The 17,648-nt window shown below is 45.4% G+C and overlaps 1 protein-coding gene across 2 annotated transcripts in view; it reads right to left on the bottom strand.

The window, feature by feature from the left end:
* LOC135036631 (protein argonaute-1) overlaps positions 1-17,648 on the bottom strand; it is a 319,574-nt gene that overhangs the window by 101,721 nt on the left and 200,205 nt on the right. The window contains exons 2-8 of one of the 2 annotated variants that reach the window (XM_063954467.1): positions 15,759-15,942; positions 14,581-14,701; positions 14,282-14,463; positions 14,044-14,180; positions 13,107-13,241; positions 12,819-12,906; positions 12,042-12,189 (exon numbers count right to left, since the gene is read on the bottom strand). In XM_063954467.1, the coding sequence (XP_063810537.1) occupies positions 12,042-12,189; positions 12,819-12,906; positions 13,107-13,241; positions 14,044-14,180; positions 14,282-14,463; positions 14,581-14,701; positions 15,759-15,942 (995 nt within the window). The remainder of the gene's footprint in view (positions 1-12,041; positions 12,190-12,818; positions 12,907-13,106; positions 13,242-14,043; positions 14,181-14,281; positions 14,464-14,580; positions 14,702-15,758; positions 15,943-17,648) is intronic. The other variant, XM_063954468.1, reaches the window with a different exon arrangement.

Genomic DNA, 17,648 nt, shown 5'->3' with positions numbered 1-17,648 from the left:
TCTGGAGCTAATGGTGTCCAGTAGCCTAAGAAGCCCAATCCGGCTGCAAGCAGGCGAGTTCGCTTCTTCTCCCCTTAGTCCCTCGCTGCAGTGAGCCTGTTGCCAGCAGGTCTCACTGAAAAAAAAAAAATTCTAAGACTATAACTTTCTAAGAGCTCAGGAGAGCCCCTAGTGTGCATCCAACCTCGGCCGGGCACGAAATCTAACTGAGGCTTGGAGGAGGGTCATAGTGGGAGGAGCCAGTGCACACCAGGTAGTCTAAGATCTTTCTAGAGTGCCCAGCCTCCTTCGGAGCCCGCTATTCCCCATGGTCCTTACGGAGTTCCCAGCATCCACTAGGACGTTAGAGAAATCAGCATTTTCTCAAACATGAGCCCCTTCGAAGCAAGAAGGGTGGTTGTGCTCTTGTTTCTGATGATGCTGTCCATAGCTACTTAATGGCTTGCTAGTGCCAATCCACTGGGAGTCATAATGTTAGGGGCCCTTCCTTTTTAGCGTATTATGTAAACACGTAACTATTGAATTCCCTGACTCTCCGTTCAACTCTCTATATCCACATTGTGGTCAGGAACAAGAAAGCTTCCCAGAAACTTAACACACCTCTACCGAAAGAAACTATATCCCAGACAGATATGAGGTCGTTCCTACAGCCCACTCCATCCAGGCCTAAGGTAGATCTCTCAGCCTCCAGCCCATCCTCCTCCCCTCCCAATACTCCCGCATCCTCCCCGCCAGCTGAAGTGGACCGCTCCCTCCCTATGTGGGATGGAGATATTCGCGACATTCTGAATTTTATGAAGAATCTCCCCACCAAACAAGATCTCCAGGACACTTTCAGACCAAATTAGCTATCAGACAAAATATTTATCAGCTTTCTGGTCATGTGTCCACTCTGGAAGAATGTCAAGACTCAACTGGAGTTTTTTTTGCTATCTTTACAAGATGTAATTTCTGCCGAGATTACTGTAGGTCGCTGCAAGGCCGACTGACTGATCTCGATAACCGGGGGATGAGAAACAACATTAGTATTATAATTAGAAGCTTGCCAGAGGATGTCCCTCCATCAGGTCTGGTGAAGATCTTCAACGAGGTCTTGGGTAACAACCCGTGCAACACAGTCACATTTTATAGAGCCCATCGCGCACTTAGACCACGAGGGCTTCCGACAGATCGTCCTCGTGATGTAATCTGTCGGTTGCATTACTACTCTCAAAAAAAATGACATCATGCGCAAGATTCGCCAGTTGAACGGAGTCGACGTCCTGGCATACCCTTCAGCAGCAGAAAGCTCTTAAACCATTGACAAATGAACTTCGAAAGCGTCAGCGGAAGTATCGTTGGGGCTTCCCCTTTAACCTGCAAGTATTGTCATCTGGAAAGATGCATTCTTTAACTATCTTTTCCAATCTACCAGTATTCTGTTCTGGACTTTGCTTACCTAAAATTGCATTGCCCAACTAGGAATTCACCATACCGGAACTGCAACTTCCCCAGTTAAGGCATACTGGCTCCCAATGGCAAGAGGCCCGTGACCCTAAAATCAAGAGATTCCCTGTGTCCACGGCCTGTCCAGACTCGAACGCTACCCAATTGTCAGACATTCGGTTTCTGACGAGGTTTTTTCTACTCTTTGTTTGTTCTCTCCATTGACATTTCTGGACTCCACTACATTCCACATTCGTGAGATCTAGGGTGGCGGATCCCAGGATCGGCGAGATGCCAGGATTTAGGCCAAAAAATGGCCGGGATTCAATCCCGGGATTGGAAGCTTTAATCCCCGGGATTGAGGGATCAGACGGCCCTTTTGGGTTTTTTTTAAGCCGGGCAGCGTTGAGTGCCCTTAGGTCGCTCAGACGCTGCCCTCCTCCCAGCTCCCCCACACATGACGCTGCGCCGTCCGCCAGCCACCAGCTGAGACCTACGGATGTTTCCTGCCCCCACTGTATGGTAAATTATGTGCGCGGGGGCGGACACAAAGGGAAACGCCAATCCCGGGATTGACTATTTTTCAATCCCGATACCCGGGATTGAAAAAATGGCCCGGGATTGGCCTCCCTAGTAAGATCCATTTCATCATTGTCCAAGTTATGGTCTGGTTGTCAGTTACACCTGTTAGTTTAAAATTCTGGTCCTTGAGGGCTGAGGTCCTATGGCCAGTTCACCATTTAAGCTGCATTTGAGATGTTACATATGTTTACGTTATGATTTCAGTCAATACCCCTGCTTTGTCACAACTGAGGGCCTAAGCTGACAGGAGGAAGCCTCAGTTGTAGGCGCTGAGGTGAAGCTAAACTTCGGAGGTTTAATCAGACCCCTGGACATATGAGTAAGCTGTAGAAAGGTTGCCCGAAGGCGTGACCACGAAAACCAGGATTAAAAGTCAATAAAAGTTTATTAACAGAACTCCATGTATTCACAGCAGTGATAAATGAATGAAGATATACAGCAGATATGATAAAACAGTTCCTGGATAACTATTGGTTTGGCAATGACCACAGGGTACTGGTAGCAGTAGGTACAGTTCTTAATGTCCCAGAGATGGAATGTCCTTACCAGACCCGTCCGTAGTATTAAGTGTAGCCAAGGAACACACCAGCAGACGTATCACTGGAAGCCGGTAACACTGTAGTTGAGGTAGCTGCTGTGGACGCTGGATGGAACCAGCCAGGTGTTAGAACATGGAGTGGATGCTGGATGGAACCAGCCAAATAGTAGAATGAAGCTAGGGAGCGAGGATATAGGAACCGATGGTGTGCGGGTACCGATGGTTTGCGGGAACCGATGGTATGCAGGTAACCGCTGGAGAAGCACCGGCTCTTTAAGGAAGCTGATCACTGCTGGAAGCTGACCGCTAGAAGCAGATGAAACTGTAGCTGGAAGCTGGAGCAAACACAGAAGACTGCAGAGTCAGGCTGCACCGCAAGGTGGTAAGCTGGTGCGGGTCTCTTAGTGGTAACTGGAAACAGTAGCTGGAAACCTGGAATGAAAACAACCACAGGAGAGAGAGACTGGAAACAAGGTTTGACAACCAAAGCACTGACGATTTCCTGGTGCAGGCTCAATCCCTTTATACCCTTAGGTATGCAGGGATTGGATGGGCAATTAGGCAGACTTCAGCGGAGCTATGGATTGGAGGTCAGGATCATGTGACTAGAACTATGATGGCTGCGCACATACCGGCCAGTGGAGGGAAACCTTGTTTGTAACACCACATGGAGATTCCTCTGTAATGGCGGCGGTGAACACAGAGAACGCCGACTTGCGTCTCAAACCTCCAGCATGGATGGCCGCGGCCGCAGTAGGTGAAGAGTGCCACATATCCTGTAGTGCATTGAAAATAGGAGACGATGCCCGAGGCCCTGCCGGCAGGTGACGCCATGCCAGTCGCCCGGGCATTGGAAGGACAATATCCACGGATCAGCAAAGATGAGACATGACATATGAATGCTAGCAACATAGCTGGGAACCGTGCCTAGGACGCTGAGCCAGCCTTAGGAGACACCTGAAAGGTAATTAATGGCGTCCAGATACCCGGATTGTGACAGCACCCCCCCCCCTTTAGGAGTGGCCCCAGGACACTTCTTAGGCTTCTGAGGAAATCTGGAGTGGAAATTCCGGACCACGGTAGGAGCATGGACATCTGAAGCATTGGTCCAAGAGCGTTCCTCAGGGCCATAGCCCTTCCAATCAATAAGATATTGTAACTGACCATAACGGAAACGTGAATCCAGAATCTTGGCAACTTCATACTCAACTCCCCGTTGAGTCTGGACTTTAGGAGCCGAAGGTAGTGCAGAATGGAATCGATTCAGGATCAGCGGTTTCAGAAGGGAAACATGGAATGTCCTAGGAATTTTCAAGAATGGGGGTAACTGGAGTTTGTAAGCAACAGGATTGATAACTTGTTCAATTTGAAAAGGACCAATGTAACGGGGCGCAAACTTCATGCTTGGAACTCTCAATCTCAAATTCTTTATAGACAACCACACACGATCACCCACTTTGAGGGCAGGAACTGCCCTATGCTTCTTATCTGCAAACTTCTTGTATCTAAATGATGCTTTGAGCAGGGCCGCTCGAACATTTTTCCAGTTGTTTGAAAACTGGCGCAAGGTGATATCAACTGCTGGTACAGAAGTCGCTGGAAGCGGCTGGAATTCTGGAACTTTAGGGTGGAATCCGTAGTTGATGAAGAATGGTGTTGAAGAAGATGAGGAATGATATTGGTTATTATGGCTGAACTCGGCCCAGGGAAGAAGTTGAACCCAGTCATCTTGAGAGGAAGACACATAGATGCGGAGGAAGGCCTCCAAGTCCTGATTCACCCTCTGTTTGACCATTGGTCTGAGGATGGTAAGCTGTAGAGAACTTTAATTTGACTTGGAGGGCTTGACACAAACTTCGCCAGAATTTGGCTATGAATTGTACTCCTCTATCAGAGATGATCTCCTCGGGAAGACCGTGTAGTCGGAAGATTTCCTGAATGAATACTTGAGCCAACTTGGAAGCTGACGGAAGACCGGTGAGGGGAATGAAATGTGCCATCTTGGTAAACCGGTCAACCACTACCCAGATGGTATTAAACTTGTTGCACATAGGCAGGTCTGTGACGAAGTCCATCGACAAATGGGTCCACAGTCGACGGGGAACAGATAATGGAACCAGTTGCCCCGCAGGCGACTGGCGGGATACTTTGTGTTGGGCACACTTTGGGCAAGAAGCAATAAACTCCATGACGTCCTTCTTCAGAGTTGGCCACCAATAAGACCTTAGAGATGAACTCAAGGGTTTTCTGAATGCCTTTATGTCCGGCAAAACGGGAAGCATGTGCCCAATGCATGAGCTTCTTCCTTAACACCGACTTGACAAAACTTTTCCCTGGTGGGGGCGTAGAGTCCATCCTTACCGTAGAGAATGCCAACGGATTGATAATAGGATGCTTGTCAGAAGACTCCGACTCATTTTCTTGCTCCCAAGAGCGGGAAAGGGCATCGGCCTTGCGATTCTGAGAGCCCGGACAAAACTGGAGTTTAAAGTCGAACCTAGAAAAGAAAAGTGCTCATCTGGCCTGACGAGGATTAAGACATTGTGTGCCTTTCAAATACAAAAGATTCTTGTGATCGGTAAGTATGGTAACAGAATGAGAAGCTCCCCCCAGCAGGTATCTCCACTCCTCCAGAGTGAGTTTGATTGCCAGCAACTCCTGATCGCCAATGGCATAGTTGCGCTCAGCTGGAGAAAACTTCCGGGAGAAGAAGCTGCAAGGATGTAGATGACCATCTTTAGCTCTCTGGGATAGCACCGCCCCTACTCCAACGGAAGAGGCATCCACCTCAAGGATGAAAAGTGAGTTGATGTCGGGCTGTTTCAAAACCGGAGCAGAGATGAATCGTTGCTTTAATAGATGAAAGGCTTGCATAGCTTCTTCAGACCACTTGGACGGGTTAGCACCCTTCTTGGTTAACGCAGCGATAGGTGCCACAATGGCGGAAAAGTCTTGTATAAACTTTCTGTAATAATTGGCGAAACCTAAAAATCTCTGGACCCCTTTGAGGGTTAAAGGTATCGGCCAATTCTGGATTGCTTGTAGTTTCTCAGGATCCATCTCTAGTCCGGAACCGGACACAATGTAGCCTAGAAACAGAATGGATTTAACTTCAAAAACACACTTCTCCAATTTGAAATAGAGATGATTGACACGGAGACGGGACAGAACTTCCTTTACCCAGAAACGATGTTCTTCCAGATTGTTGGCAAAGATAAGTATATCATCTAGATAAACCACGACATAAGATGTCTCTGAAGATCTCGTTCACGAAATGCTGGACGACAGCTGGAGCATTACTTAAACCAAAAGGCATGACGAGGTACTCATAATGTCCATCACGGGTGTTAAATGCAGTCTTCCACTCGTCACCCTCTCGGATCCAGATGAGGTTGTAGGCACCCCTCAAATCTAATTTTCGTGAAGATGGTTGCTCCGCTAACTCGATCGAAGAGTTCTGTAATCAAGGGTAAAGGATATCGGTTCTTGACAGTGATGTCGTTCAAGCCTCTGTAGTCGATGCATGGCCGCAGGCCACCGTCTTTCTTCTTAACGAAGAAGAAACCTGCGCCAGCTGGGGAGGAAGAAGGTCGAATGAAACCCTTCGCCAGATTTTCCTTAATATATTCTTCCATAGAATGCGTTTCTGGTAAAGACAACGGATAGGTTCGGCCTCGAGGTGGAACCTTCCCCGGGATGAGATCGATTGGACAGTCCCATTCCCTATGAGGAGGAAGGATATCGGCAGAAGCTTTACTGAACACGTCCGTGTAATCTTGATACGGAGGAGGTGGAACATCAAACGACTTGGAGGAGGAAGAACATACAGGAAGCACTTTGCACAAACAGGTCTCAGTACAGGAAGGACCCCATGCCAGGATTTGGGTAGTCGTCCAGTCAATCGATGGGTTATGGTGACGAAGCCATGGAAGGCCCAAAACCACTGGATGTGTGGCTCTTGGAATAACTAGAAAAGAAATTAATTCTGAGTGAAGAACTCCTACTCTCAGACGAACTGGTAGAGTTCTTAAAGAAATAACTGCATCAAAAATCTTACTGCCATCCACGGCAGTCAAAGATATGGACGAGGAAAGTCTCTCAGTGGGTAGGGACCACCGTTTAACATATGCTTCAGTTATGAAATTCCCAGCTGCTCCGGAATCTAGGAGGGCAATGACGTTCCTACAACGTTGAGCAATTTGAAGCGAGACTGGGAGATTACAATCATGAGGAGATGGAGAGGAGAGCATTACTCCTAGCCGGCCCTCTACTTGGCGGGCTAGGACTTGGAAGTTTCCCGGAACGTTTGGGACAGGCATTGATTGCATGAGACGGAGCTGCACAGTAAAGACAGAGGGACTCAGAAAGACGTCTTCGACGCTCAGCTGGAGATAGACTGGAACAACCAATTTGCATGGGCTCATCTTTGGATGGAGACGGTTGACGAGGAGGAGGAGCCGAAGATTTTGGGATAGATGACCTTCCCCGCTCAGTTGCTCTTTCTCTGAACCGTAGATCAACTTTTGTACATAGAGATATTAGCTCATCCAACTTAGAGGGCAAGTCTCTGGTAGCTAATTCGTCCTTGATGTGTTCAGATAAGCCATGCCAGAATGCAGCATACAGGGCTTCATCATTCCATGCCAGTTCGGATGCCAGGATCTTGAACTGTATTAGGTACTGTCCCACAGTACGCGTTCCTTGGCGTAAACGAAGAATCTCAGAAGAAGCTGAAGTTACACGGCCTGGCTCGTCGAAGATGCGCCTGAATGTCGTTACAAAGTCAGTATATGAGGACAACAGGGTGTCGGATTTCTCCCATAAAGGTGATGCCCAATCAAGGGCTGAGCCACTAAGGAGGGAAATAATATAAGCAATTTTAGTGCGTTCACTAGGCAAACTGCCAGGTTGTAGCTCGAAATGTATTTCACATTGATTGAGAAATCCCCTGCAAGATCTTGGAGATCCATCAAATTTTGCTGGCGTTGGAAGATGAAGACGTGGAGCAGAAATGGGTAAGGTGGGTGGGGTTACAACTGGTGTCACTGTATTGGACGCACCGGACGCCCCTGATCCACGGAGGGTCGTTTGGATCCCATCCAGCCGAGTAGAGAGATCCTGGAGACAGCGGATGATGTGGCCTTGTGCAGCCTCCTGATGTTCGAGTCTGGCTGCCAGTTCTTGCATTCGCCTGGCCGCTTGATCCTGGTCTCCGGCTGGATTCATATGGTCAGTGCTTACTGTCACAACTGAGGGCCTGAGCTGACAGGAGGAAGCCTCAGTTGTAGGGGCTGAGGTGAAGCTAAACTTCGGGGGTTTAATCAGACCCCTGGACATATGAGTAAGCTGTAGAAAGGTTGCCCGAAGGCGTGACCACGACAACTAGGATTAAAAGTCAATAAAAGTTTATTAACAGAACTCCATGTATTCACAGCAGTGATAAATGAATGAAGATATACAGCAGATATGATAAAACAGTTCCTGGATAACTATGGGTTTGGCAATGGCCACAGGGTACTGGTAGCAGTAGGTACAGTTCTTAATGTCCCAGAGATGGAATGTCCTTACCAGACCCGTCCGTAGTATTAAGTGTAGCCAAGGAACACACCAGCAGACGTATCACTGGAAGCCGGTAACACTGTAGTTGAGGTAGCTGCTGTGGACGCTGGATGGAACCAGCCAGGTGTTAGAACATGGAGTGGATGCTGGATGGAACCAGCCAAATAGTAGAATGAAGCTAGGGAGCGAGGATATAGGAACCGATGGTGTGCGGGAACCGATGGTATGCAGGTAACCGCTGGAGAAGCACCGGCTCTTTAAGGAAGCTGATCACTGCTGGAAGCTGACCGCTAGAAGCAGATGAAACTGTAGCTGGAAGCTGGATCAAACACAGAAGACTGCAGAGTCAGGCTGCACCGCAAGGTGGTAAGCTGGTGCGGGTCTCTTAGTGGTAACTGGAAACAGTAGCTGGAAACCTGGAATGAAAACAACCACAGGAGAGAGAGACTGGAAACAAGGTTTGACAACCAAAGCACTGACGATTTCCTGGTGCAGGCTCAATCCCTTTATACCCTTAGGTATGCAGGGATTGGATGGGCAATTAGGCAGACTTCAGCGGAGCTATGGATTGGAGGTCAGGATCATGTGACTAGAACTATGATGGCTGCGCCCATACCGGCCAGTGGAGGGAAACCTTGTTTGTAACACCACATGGAGATTCCTCTGTAATGGCGGCGGTGAACACAGAGAACGCCGACTTGCGTCTCAAACCACCAGCATGGATGGCCGCGGCCGCAGTAGGTGGAGAGTGCCACATACCCTGTAGTGCATTGAGAATAGGAGACGATGCCCGAGGCCCCGCCGGCAGGTGACGCCATGCCAGTCGCCCGGGCATTAGAAGGACAATATCCACGGATCAGCAAAGATGAGACATGACATATGAATGCTAGCAACATAGCTGGGAACTGGGCCTAGGACGCTGAGCCAGCCTTAGGAGACACCTGAAAGGTAAATAATGGCGTCTAGATACCCGGATCGTGACATGCTTGATATGATCTTTGATTACTTAGTTACCAACATGACCCTACTAGTGATTCCCTATCCCCACACCCACCACTGGCTACGAAGCCTTTTGGATTTCTGATTACTCTGTATCAGTCTCCCCACAGCGGATTTCTTTCTTTTCATGTTAATATTGTTATTTGTTTCCCACTCTCTCTCCATTTTCATACTTTGCTTCTTCTCTCTTTCCCACCCCTTTCCTGACCATTCCAGGAATCAAGGCACTGTTTACTGTTTTCTGGCCTCCTTGACCCTGCCTGGTAAATTGAAACTTATGTCAATCAACACTAAGGGCCTCAATGTCCCAGAAAAAGTGATCCGCCCTACTTAGGTCATTGTGGTTCAATAGAGCTGATACTGTTCTCGTCCCAGAGATGCATTTTAAGATCGCTGCTCGGAGCCCATCCCTAACTAACCATAGATTTCCTTTAGCCTTTTATTGCAAGACGCCAGAGAGTAAGTCTAAAGGGGTAGCCTTATTATTTTCCAAGAACCACAGTCTCCTTACAAAGCTACTCCGCCAAGGTGCCATGACGAGCTACCAAGAAGTCCACACCGACTGGGTGAAATGAGCAGTTACAATGGCCAGAGAAGGAAGGTCCGCTGCTGAGTAAGCGTGGCAGATGGTCAAATGGAGCCACCTGGCCAAAGTCTGTTTGGTAGCTGGCAAGTCCTGTTTGTGAACTGCAGGACAAAGATTGACTCTACCTCCGGCAAAGAAGAGCCATAATGGGGTAGCCAAGTCACGTCCGAAGTACGGCCCGGACCGAGAAAACCCAAAAATGAAGAGCTACATGATGATGTGCTCCGGTCTGACACTTGCCGGGTCAACGCTATGGCAAGCAGGAAGACAGTCTTCCTCGTAAGCCAGCAAATTTTCAGTGTCCAAAGGCACTTTGTCTCAGCGCCGGTCTCCTGATAGGTGACGGGATTCTAGCTTCGGACACATGACCGCCGGCATCCCAACTGCTGGGATGCTAAACGCATCCTATCAAAGCACCAAGGCAGAATTGCGAGATGTCTGGATAATTACAAGTTCCAGCATCTCATGTACCTTCCTTTATATATTCTCCATTACATGTTGTAGAACTTGATATGTGAGTTACTTAACTGTGCTCCCCAGTTTCTAAATGATGCATCACCACGTAAGATCAGCTTGGCTTCCGACTGAACTATGCCTAAGAGGAGTGTAACAAAGATGTAAACTTTTACCCCCTATTGGCATAAGCTGCCATTTCCATCACACTACCTCCTTCACCAAATTTGCATCTACAGGAGAGTTCAGGTAGTGAATTAATACCTATTTCCTCCATAAGTGAAGTGATGCCTTTAACATAAACAATACTACTGTATTACTACCAATTGACCTATATAAGTGATGCCTCTGTGGCACTTTTAAGACTGTGGGGGAGATATATTATACTGGCACAGATTGTCTGGGTATAGTTCTTACCTCTTTAGCGAAGCAGTAAACAATGTATTAACGTTTCGTCTGCTGGAGATGGAGAGTGAAAACTCCCCCCTCCGGCGATCCCTACTAGAGCCCACAGTGCATCAGCCTATTGGATTACTAGTGTGGGCATGGGCGTCCTCACACTAATCTCCGCTTCCCCTCCATTGGCTTGAACTGTGCACCTCACAGTCACGCAAGAAGGCTTTGATGTATTAGCTTCCTGTCTCTCCGCTTACAATGTTTCTTTCATACCATGTGGGGGAAGCTGTCTACATATCTAAATGCCTCTGTGGGTTTTTTTTCTTACAGCCCCCCTACCCCCATGTGTTTTGTCTCCCCCTTACTTTTGTCAAGGCGCACGGTAACTTGTTCTTTTATACTTTACTCTCACCTCAGGCCCTAAGTGCACCCTGAAAAGAAAAAGTTTAGGAACCACAGACAAAGGACTGACTAAAAATACGAAAGAATTAAAGATTTGCAATGGCAAGCACATAATGTTTAAGGGGTAATTGCAAATATTAAACCTTCACTAGTGACTGGACACACCCCTGCGCCAGTGAAACACTGTGCTCCTGCAGCAGACACGAGTTTGTGAATGTACAGATGGAGCTGCGCTCATCTGAGGCGGCTCCATTGCAAACATGCACTCCTGGCATGACTAGGTGACCCGTCCGCCTATTCACGCCGGGAGTGCACAGAGCGCTCCCAAATAGAGCGTCTCTGTCCGGCCGCAAGGATGGAGGCGCTTTCTATTCAAGTGAATGGGGCGCGTCTCTGTCACGGGCGCGCGCACGGACGGGGACGATCTCGGCAATAGCTCCATCTGTATAAAACGAGTAGAGGGGAACTGATTAAATCATTTGCTATTGAAATGGCTTGCCGGAGGGAGCTAACACAGTTTGAAAAAGGGATCATTGTAGGTTGTGTCATGTCATGTTTCTAGGGCGACCCGGGACTGGTATACAGAAAATGTCTTAAACCGTATGGACTGATCTAAACCCCATTGAGAACTTCTGCGACGGATGCGTTATAGCATCCGTCGCAGAATGGAAAAACATACCACCTGTTGTTGTCCAGAAACTTGTGGACAGTCTGACAAGAAGGGAGTCTGCAGTAATCACTGCACATGGTGGACTTACAAAGTACTGACGTGTATAAAATCTAGTTGATCTATTTGCTGTCAGTGTCCAATCACTTTTGTCTATATAGTGTATACTGAATGAGAACTAACATAGTAGCAAACACTGAATTTAAATGAAGCTACATACTCTTGCTGATGTTATGCCTTCTAACTTTCAGATTATAACATTTACCCTTATGTGATGCTGGCTGGTCCAAGGCACATCAGAATAAAACACACACATCTCCTTGTATCTGTCTGTAAAGTTCAGTTTAAACATGCACACAATTGCAACTCCCTGCACATATATTACGTCTACATAGAAAGTACAACTTGTAAAACAAAACTGTTCCAGTTCTCACCTCCAGAGGTAGATACGTGTGCTTCTGCTCCTGTCCCACCTGCAGGCAGGGAAGGTGAGGGTACTTTAGCTGTAAGTTATATTTCTGCTTGAAATATTGAGCCACTGTGCACTCAACGGTCTGACCACTCTCCAATTGCAGCGGGAACCTAGTAAAGACATTGAAGACATTATGGCCCTCATTCCGAGTTGATCACTCGCTAGCTGCTTTTAGCAGCAGTGCAAACGCTAAGCCGCCACCCTCTGGGAGTGTATCTTAGCTTAGCAAAAGTGCGACCGAAAGGTTAGCAGTTCTGCTATAAAATATTTTCATGCAGTTTCTGAGCAGCTCAAAACTTACTCCTACCTTGCGATCAGTGCAGACTGTTTAGTTCCGGTTTTGACGTCACAAACACGCCCTGCGTTCGGCCAGCCACTCCCCCATTTCCCCAGGCACGCCTGCGTTTTTACCTGTCGAGCCTGCGTTTTTTAGCACACTCCCTGAAAACAGCCAGTTACCACCCAGAAACACCCACTTCCTGTCAATGACTCACCGATCAACACAGCGACAGAAAAGCGTTGCTCGACCTTGTGTAAAACTGCATAGTGTGAAAGTACTTTGCGCGTGCGCACTGTGGCCCGTATGCATGCGCAGAAATGCCGATTTTTAGCATGATCGCTGTGCTGCGAACAACGGCAGCTAGCGATCAACTCGGAATGACCCCCTATAATAGGTACAATTTTATACTTGACCCGTGCTTTCCTTAGCACACTTCAAGAGACTCTCTTGCTTACTTACGTCTGGTGACTGGCAGGCCTACGGGTAACATTGCAAACTCTGTATTTCCTTTTCATCTGCCCACAGTGTGTGACTTCAACTTTCAGACCTGACCATAACAAGCAAAGTAAAAATATACCACTAAATATCATTCTTCTTTACAAAATAATACATTGCAAGTGTTTTCACATATCTTTAAACTGTCTATGAGCAGGTTTTGTTTATGTTACTGTATTCTTTTCTTTTTTCAATTTGTTTGTACCGCCTATTGATTTTCATCATGTGCTAAGATTCAGAAGAGCAATTTACCTTTTATCTCCTTAGTGAAGCGCACTCTCTGAGAGTCTGTAAGAGGTTTAGGTTGCTCGTCTATGTTTCGTATATCCAGAACCTCACACATGAACTCTATGACTGGCTGAGCCTTATAAAAAGCTGTAGCGGACACTAAAAGTAAAGGAAGGGAGCATTAGGCAGGAAAAGCAGGGAGAGCATTTATATGCAGTGTCATAGCTTGCTACTATTATTAAAACACACACATCTACTGTATACATACATATGCACTTATAATTATGCCAATCAAATCCAACAAGTGTTTATATTATCCAGAACAAGTTTGCCCATTCCTTGTAATCAACCCAAATATTCTTTATTTTGTCTTACCAATGGATACAAGGTTTATAAAGGATAACCCATAAAGACTTATATGGTACATTACAAAATACGAGTAACTTTTTTGTGTGATATTTCTAGGCTATTCGATTTTTGACAAAAGGCAACAACAGATCATTCAGCCCACTAAGTCCTTTCTATATGTAGCACTTAATTTCACATATCAAAAGGTTAGCCCAATGGAATACAGTGTTTACTTATATACTGTACTTACAGTACAGTATATAAGTAAATATTATAATGTTAAATACATTTTTCATTATGAATTGTAAGCTTACAAGCAGGATACTCTTGTTTCTCTATCTCTTAATACTCAGCCTTGTTTTAGTACTCTATTCCCAATTGTAAAGCACAACACAGTATGTTAGTGATAAAATAAATAATGTGAAGTAATACTCAAAAAAGTGGGACTGAGGGATCATGCGGTCTTAGTAAGTAAACTATGAGTCAGGAAATACAACTTAAGGTGGCCTACCTCCAGTTAAGCATCTATGTATCAAGGGGTAATTGAATCACTGCACCTGTGTGATGTATGTATCGATGTGCAGTTGTATAATGTATGTATTGAAAAACTCACCATCAATGTTAAGCATCATGTTCCACATGGCTGGACGCACAGATTGATGGAACCCAAACCAGACCTCCCTGCCCCCTCCAAGTGGGTGATAGTACCCTTCAGGAGGTGAGAAGAAGGACCGGCCCACTGGGGTATACCTGCAGAGGCAACAATTGGACAGTTGCACTAGTAGCACACACATGCATTTTATTCTTTGCATTTAGTAACAGTCAGAAGTATACAAGTTCAAGCTTCCCACCTCATCGAGGCAAGGTGTCTCATTGCTACATCCAAAGCCTGCACAGACTCCAGAGGAAGTTGAATTCGACCACTCCCCAAGGCTTCATGTAGCATTCTCCAGCTCACCATTGCCATCCATTTAATGGACACTTTAAAAATTCTGTCCTTTCCCTCACCAGGGATTGTCACTTCAAAATCAACCTGAGAAATGTAAAGGACATTCAGTCTAGCAGAAAGCACTGCTATACATAGGTCAGTATATTCACATATTCACTAGTATGACCCCAACCCTTCCCTGTGCTGAGTGAGATCTTTTACCCTTTCATGACCAATAGGCAATGTTGTTACTGTATAAATGTTCTTCTTTCCATCATACACTGGTTTTCTGTCTCCAAAGATCTGTGGCTTGAAGTGTTGAACCATGTACTCTACAACTTCCCTGAAAGATGAGATATCAGAAGTCATATCAGTGGCAGAAAGGATAGAAAAGCACACAGTTGTTGCAAAGAGGACACAGAAAGTCATGCTGCATGATCACAGACAACGAACAGACAGAAAAAAAAATGCCATAACAGAAAGTAAAAAATTATCATAATACAAATAATAATTAGGCTGACCATATTATCCAATATATCTAATCTAAATAAAAAACACACAAAAGTGACCCCAAGCTATTCCTGTACCTCTTTATTAATAGGATGTGCAGTCCACGCCCCTCCCCCTTTTCCCTCTATATTTGTGTATATATTGTACACTGGAAGGCAAGGGTTCCTTCATCTGATATTAGCATCCCTCCCATTTACCCTCAGGTGTTTTGGTTAGCAAGGTTCCTGCATTACAAATCACACATTGAAATGGCACTATTTAGAGGTTAGTCCTGTATAAATTTATAGAATGTGATAGTATTAGGAATGTTAGGTACCTATGTGATGAAATCACCTGGTTGCGGTACATGGGCACGCATACTTGCGCAAATGTGTGCTAAGAACTTCAATTATACTCCATATTAATTGTGGGGGTTTAGTTAAATTATTCTTACTATCAGTGTTCTTAGTGCTAGGAGTGTGCATCTGCATCTCTCTTCCTCCAGCATAGTATTAGAAGCCTCAGCATGAGAGCACCTCTTAATATCTGTAGTAATAGGGTGTGCAGTCCAAACCCCCCCCCCCCCCCCTCCTTTCCTAAAAACTTATCCACCTGCAGCATTGTAGTACATAGCAGTAAGCAATACATCCATAGTTCACCATACCACTCCACACATTCTTACTTTTTATCTGCCACATATACATGGTAATTAATTAGTGACTCCACCCCATCTTTAATGTAACTTTCAATACTATGTACCTGTGTCACAATCACTGCAGGCTCATTAGTTATATACACCGTTATGGCACTCTAACGACATCCTGATTTACTGCTTACACACTGTGAAAGCAGAGATTCTGAAACCTACACCTGTAAGGCCTACAGTACACTGGGAAGTCTCCGTCACTCACCTGTTAACACGCCTGGGGCATTTGTCTGGCTTTATGTCCACCTCATAGTGGTAGACATCGATCTTAGGAATGTCCACTTCAAAGTAATTGGCAAGAAGTTTTATTGGTTTCCCAACTGTGCCAATGCCAGGGCGGCGTGGGGCTTGAAACACTTGCTGTAAAGGTGGAACATACCCAGTTTGGGCTGGTACAGAGAGAGAGAGAGAGAATATAAAGAGGTCAGAATGCGTAGCTGTTTATGTAGGATACATAAACCTCTGCTCTAGCAGACCAGCATTTTGTACGACCTTCAATGTGTAAATGGTAGAAGGACTTGGGATACAGATTCTTTCTTTACCTGCATGTCTGGTGCGCTTTTTCATAAATGGTCACCTGGTGGATAACGTAATAACTGGGAAAGTCATTGCATATAGGTGACCACAGTCACCCTTCCACTAATCCCACAGGGCATATTTTAAATACTGTCAGCAAGTCTAACATCTTACTATTATCAGCACAGTGCATTTAAAAAAATTTATAATATATTTTTTTTGAAAGTATGTATAATAAAAATATAGTTTAAAAATAAAACATAACCTAAAACTTCTGGCACCCCTTGATTTAAATGAATCCTGCAAATAAATTGCCTTGTGGGAGTCCCAGGACACTAGTTGACACACTGGTACCTGAAGGGCATCAGAGAAAGTGACTGCTCTTCAAGCCGCATCAGATATGGTAAATTAGCCCCACTGATAAGCTCATACCTCTCAAGCCAGTTTCTACTGGTGTGAGCAAATCTCTTATGCGCAGCGGTATCATAACCCAATACCACCCATTTCTGGAAGCTTGCCCATTCCACACTCGTCTATTCTCACCTTTCATGTTTATTATAATTTGCCAGGCTACTTAATCCACATGCGTCTTTAATAATAATGCAAATACACATATCTTGGGGGCAAATTTCAATTCCCACACAAAAACACTGAATCCTAAAACCGGAGCAATATCCACACCCATCCTCTACCTGAGCCAGACTATTCAGTTATTCACATGAATCAGCTAGAAAAAGGACAATATCCTCATACAGAGCCATCACACAACTCATTACGATCCTGTGTATATCTGGGTGACCTGATGAGCTTGTGGGATTACTTCATTAAAATTCAAACTTTAATTTTATTGTACATTTTTCAATATTAATACCTAATTTAAATTCATGTTGTGATATTTTGCATTTTTACGTTTGGACCTTACAGATCCGTCACTTAATATCTACTATACCAAAGGTGGTGATAACGGATTTTGTCTGAACCATGATGCAGGTTACCACTGAAGACAGCTTCCTGGTGTGATTGTTTCTTTACAAATTTTGACACATATTTAGCAGTGATGAGGGATTAGATAAACTAACTGCAAATCGGTGATTGCCCTCCTTTTGTGAAGGCTTCATTGGACTTTAGTTCATGACTTAATCTACTCACATTCTAGATTGATAATTAACGGATTCAGAATTGTTTGTATATTTCCCAAGTTGCCAACAATGGGTCTGATGTGGAGTTATGTGAGCCATACAATTGTGGCCCGATTCCCTGTTCTGCCGTTCAATGATCGGTGATGTGGCGGCAGATTTGGGAAAAACGGCATTTTAAAAATCAGGTTGGTCAGGCCTGCATAGAAGATTTTGCGTGTGTTTTCAACAGAATATTAAATCAAGCCTAATAGCATATACAATTCACACTGCAAAAAAAACCTTTAAAAAAATCTTGCTCAATTATGGTGTATATTCACTTAGGGTCGGATCCATTCCGACATGCATTTGTCGGAATGGATCCGACAAGGGCTATTCAATGCCCATCTCAATTCAACTTTAAAAAAGTCGAATTGAGATGAGGGAACGGAGAGGGGGGAAGA

This window comes from Pseudophryne corroboree, chromosome 2 (genome assembly GCF_028390025.1).
Source record: "Pseudophryne corroboree isolate aPseCor3 chromosome 2, aPseCor3.hap2, whole genome shotgun sequence".
Taxonomy (NCBI): Eukaryota; Metazoa; Chordata; class Amphibia; order Anura; family Myobatrachidae; genus Pseudophryne; species Pseudophryne corroboree.
This window is presented reverse-complemented; position numbering and strand designations above follow the sequence as displayed.